This window comes from Colobus angolensis, unplaced genomic scaffold (assembly GCF_000951035.1).
Source record: "Colobus angolensis palliatus isolate OR3802 unplaced genomic scaffold, Cang.pa_1.0 Scaffold36, whole genome shotgun sequence".
Taxonomy (NCBI): Eukaryota; Metazoa; Chordata; class Mammalia; order Primates; family Cercopithecidae; genus Colobus; species Colobus angolensis.
In genome coordinates this window covers 3,258,168-3,261,085 of record NW_012116932.1, presented here as the reverse complement: position 1 = coordinate 3,261,085, position 2,918 = coordinate 3,258,168, and the positions used below count along the sequence as shown (strand labels likewise).

General features: G+C 54.0%; 1 protein-coding gene across 3 annotated transcripts in view; it reads right to left on the bottom strand.

The window, feature by feature from the left end:
* RAB8A (RAB8A, member RAS oncogene family) overlaps positions 1-2,784 on the bottom strand; it is a 29,887-nt gene extending 27,103 nt beyond the window's left edge. For all 3 annotated transcript variants that reach the window (XM_011953251.1, XM_011953250.1, XM_011953252.1), the window contains exon 1: positions 2,388-2,784. In XM_011953251.1, the coding sequence (XP_011808641.1) occupies positions 2,388-2,511 (124 nt within the window). In that variant the 5' untranslated portion in view covers positions 2,512-2,784. The remainder of the gene's footprint in view (positions 1-2,387) is intronic.
* Between the last annotated feature and the right edge of the window lie 134 nt (positions 2,785-2,918).

Sequence of the window (2,918 nt, the reverse complement as noted above, 5' to 3'; positions counted from 1 at the left end):
AAAAAAAAAAAAAAAACAAAAAAAAGAGGGGGGTTTGTGGGGAAGGTGCTGAGGCCGGGAAACTGGGATCTGAGTGAATGCAAGCCACAGTCTGCCCACAGTTAACATCATTTCTTTCTTTCTTTCTTTTAAGACAGGGTCTCGCTCTGTTGCCCAGGCTGGAGTGCAGTGACGCCATCGCAGCTTACTGCACCTTGACCTCCTGGGCTCAATCAATCCTCCCACCTTGGCCTCCCAAGTGGCTGGGTCTATACGGGTAAGCTAGTATGCCTGGCTAATTTTATTTTATTTTTTATAGAGATGGGGTTTTGCTATGTTGCCCAGGTTGAATTAACACCACTTCTTGATCGGTTGGGGCACAAGAGTTACCCTAAAGTTTGGCCTTGGAGTTGGGGAAGGGGGAAGAATTCAGAACCATCTGTCTTCAGAGGCTGGATGCTGTCACTGCAGGAGCCATTCATTTGCTTCTTCGAGATGGCCTCTGGTTACGGTGACAACCCCTTATTGTTTAATTCTAATCCTCAACCACCAGGGCACTAGCCCGGGAGATAGCGTCACTCCTGCTCTAAAGACAGCAGGGCTCAGAGAGGGGCAGTGCACGTTCAAGGGCAAACAGCAATTGGAAACCAGACGTAATGATTTCCAGTCAATTCTCTCTACTTTACATCAGGCATATAACTGTTTTATAAAGCACAGCTCCGCTGGGTGCAGTGGCTTATGCTTGTAATCCCAGCACTTTGGGAGGCCGAGGTAGGTGGATCACAAGGTCATGAGTTTGAGACCAGCCTGACCAACACAGTGAAATCCATATTTACTAAAAATACAAAAATGAGCTAGACGTGGTGGCAGGTGCCTATAGTCCCAGCTACTAGAGAGGCTGAGGCAGGAGAATTGCTTGAACCTGGGAGGCGGAGGTTGCAGTGACCCGAGATCGCGCCACTGGATTCCAGCCTGGGCAAAAGAGCTAGACTCCGTCTCAAAAAATAAAATAAAATAAAATAGAATAAAATTAAATAAAATTAAAAAAGCACAGCTCCTGGAGGGGGACAAGAATGGAATCAGCACATTATCGTGGGGTTCAGGGAGATAACATGATTCTGTTGAAGTGACACAGTAAAGCAAAGGCCATTCCCTATGTTTTCGTGACTTGGAATAAACTCCTGACTTAGTGACTGTTCCCCCATTTTCCCCATCCCTAGCAGGGCTACAGAGCTCCCAGGCCACTCAGACCGGTGTTACTCCCTGGTCTAACCTTTTCATTGTGGGCCAGGACTGCTTTTGTGGCACTGAGAGAGGTCAGCTCCACTTCTGCAGACGACACAACTGAGATGCACCAAGCCAATTCTGTTCAACCACAATGTGGGCTGGCCCTACGGGAAAAGCTGTTCTAAAGTGACAACCGGAGTCCTGGGCCCTTTGATAGGGAAGTCAAGGCTGTCTGTGGCAGTGGCTGATTTAGTTGCTCGCTGAGGCTTTTATCTTGCATCTTCTTGCGGATGACAGGTCCCAGGGCAGGCAGTGCTGTCACTTGCCATTGCTGTCATCCTGGAGCAGGATGAAAGGTGGGCAGGGAAAAGGTCCTGACTCCTCTTATCATTCCTTCTGGAGGAAAATACACTTATGAGGAGAAGAGTGGTCAGGGAAAGGGGCTCAACTTCTGAATGCTCCAGAGAAAAGAGCAGGAATGGTATGGGTTACAGTCCCGGCTCCAAGGTGCATTAGCTGAGCTTGTCATCAGCTGGGAGTGTGAGGTGGCATCTCTCTAGGATAGCTAAGCCTCGAGTTTTGGGTTGAGACACAGCCAGGTTCAAATTCCATCAAATCCCATTCTCATCACCTGCAGACTGTGTGGCCTTGGGCAAGTTCCAGGCCCTCCCTGAGCCTCAAATTCCTCATCTGTGAGACGAGCTCATAACAGCACTTAACACCGAGAACTGGAGAGTGTGAAAATGCACGAGAAGCACTTGGCACATAGTAAATGCTCATTAAGGTGAGATGTCACCATCTTTTTCCCATGGCCAATTCCCCATGACTCAGTTTCCACTTCTGTAAGGCAGAAGCCTCAAAAGAACCGCTTCGAGGGTTGCTGCTAGGACAGATCGAGGACGGACGCGAAGACCCCAGCCCAGGACATAACACTCCCTAACGAGCGGGCTGAGGGTCGGAGCCTCAGTCTCCCCATCTGCAAAATGGGCACCTGGTCTCCCCCACCACGGCCCAAGAACCCCCGAACGGCGGTACAGGCGACTGCTCTTCTCCCCTTAAGCCCCCTCGACCCTCTCAGCGCCCTCGGCCAGTCCAACCCGGTAGATCCCTCAGCCCCAGTCCCTCAGGGGCGCGCCCAGCCCGGGCCTCTGGCGCCCCCAGTCACTCCCCGGTCCCGCTACCTATGGTGGAGATAAAAGTGGAGTTGAAGGCGTCCTCGGAGAAGCGGAACAGGACACAGGTCTTCCCCACCCCCGAGTCCCCGATCAGCAGCAGCTTGAACAGGTAATCGTAGGTCTTCGCCATATTACACTCTCTCCCCGACGGGAAGTGCGGCCAGCGCCTCTCCACTGGCCACCAGCACCGTCCATCAGCGCCGAGCCCGCCCCCTATTGGCTCCAGGCCCGCTGCGCGTCACCGCGGCCGACGCCCGCCCCTGCGTCCCGCCAGTCGCGCGGAGACCTGGGGAGGGGGCTAATGGAGCGCGGAGCCGGAAGCAGCCCGAGCGCACCTCCCATTGGCCGGCACTAGGGAGAGGACGGGCTCTGATTGACCAGCAGTGAAGAGTCGTGGGGCTTCAAATGGGGACGAGGCGAGGGCGTGGCATTATGTGGCCCCCGCCTTCCACCCCCTACTCGGGCGGCCCAGCCCCGCCCCACTATAGGAGAGGGAAGGCAAGGAGCGTCGCCAACGCCTCGCGCGCCGGCAGCCGG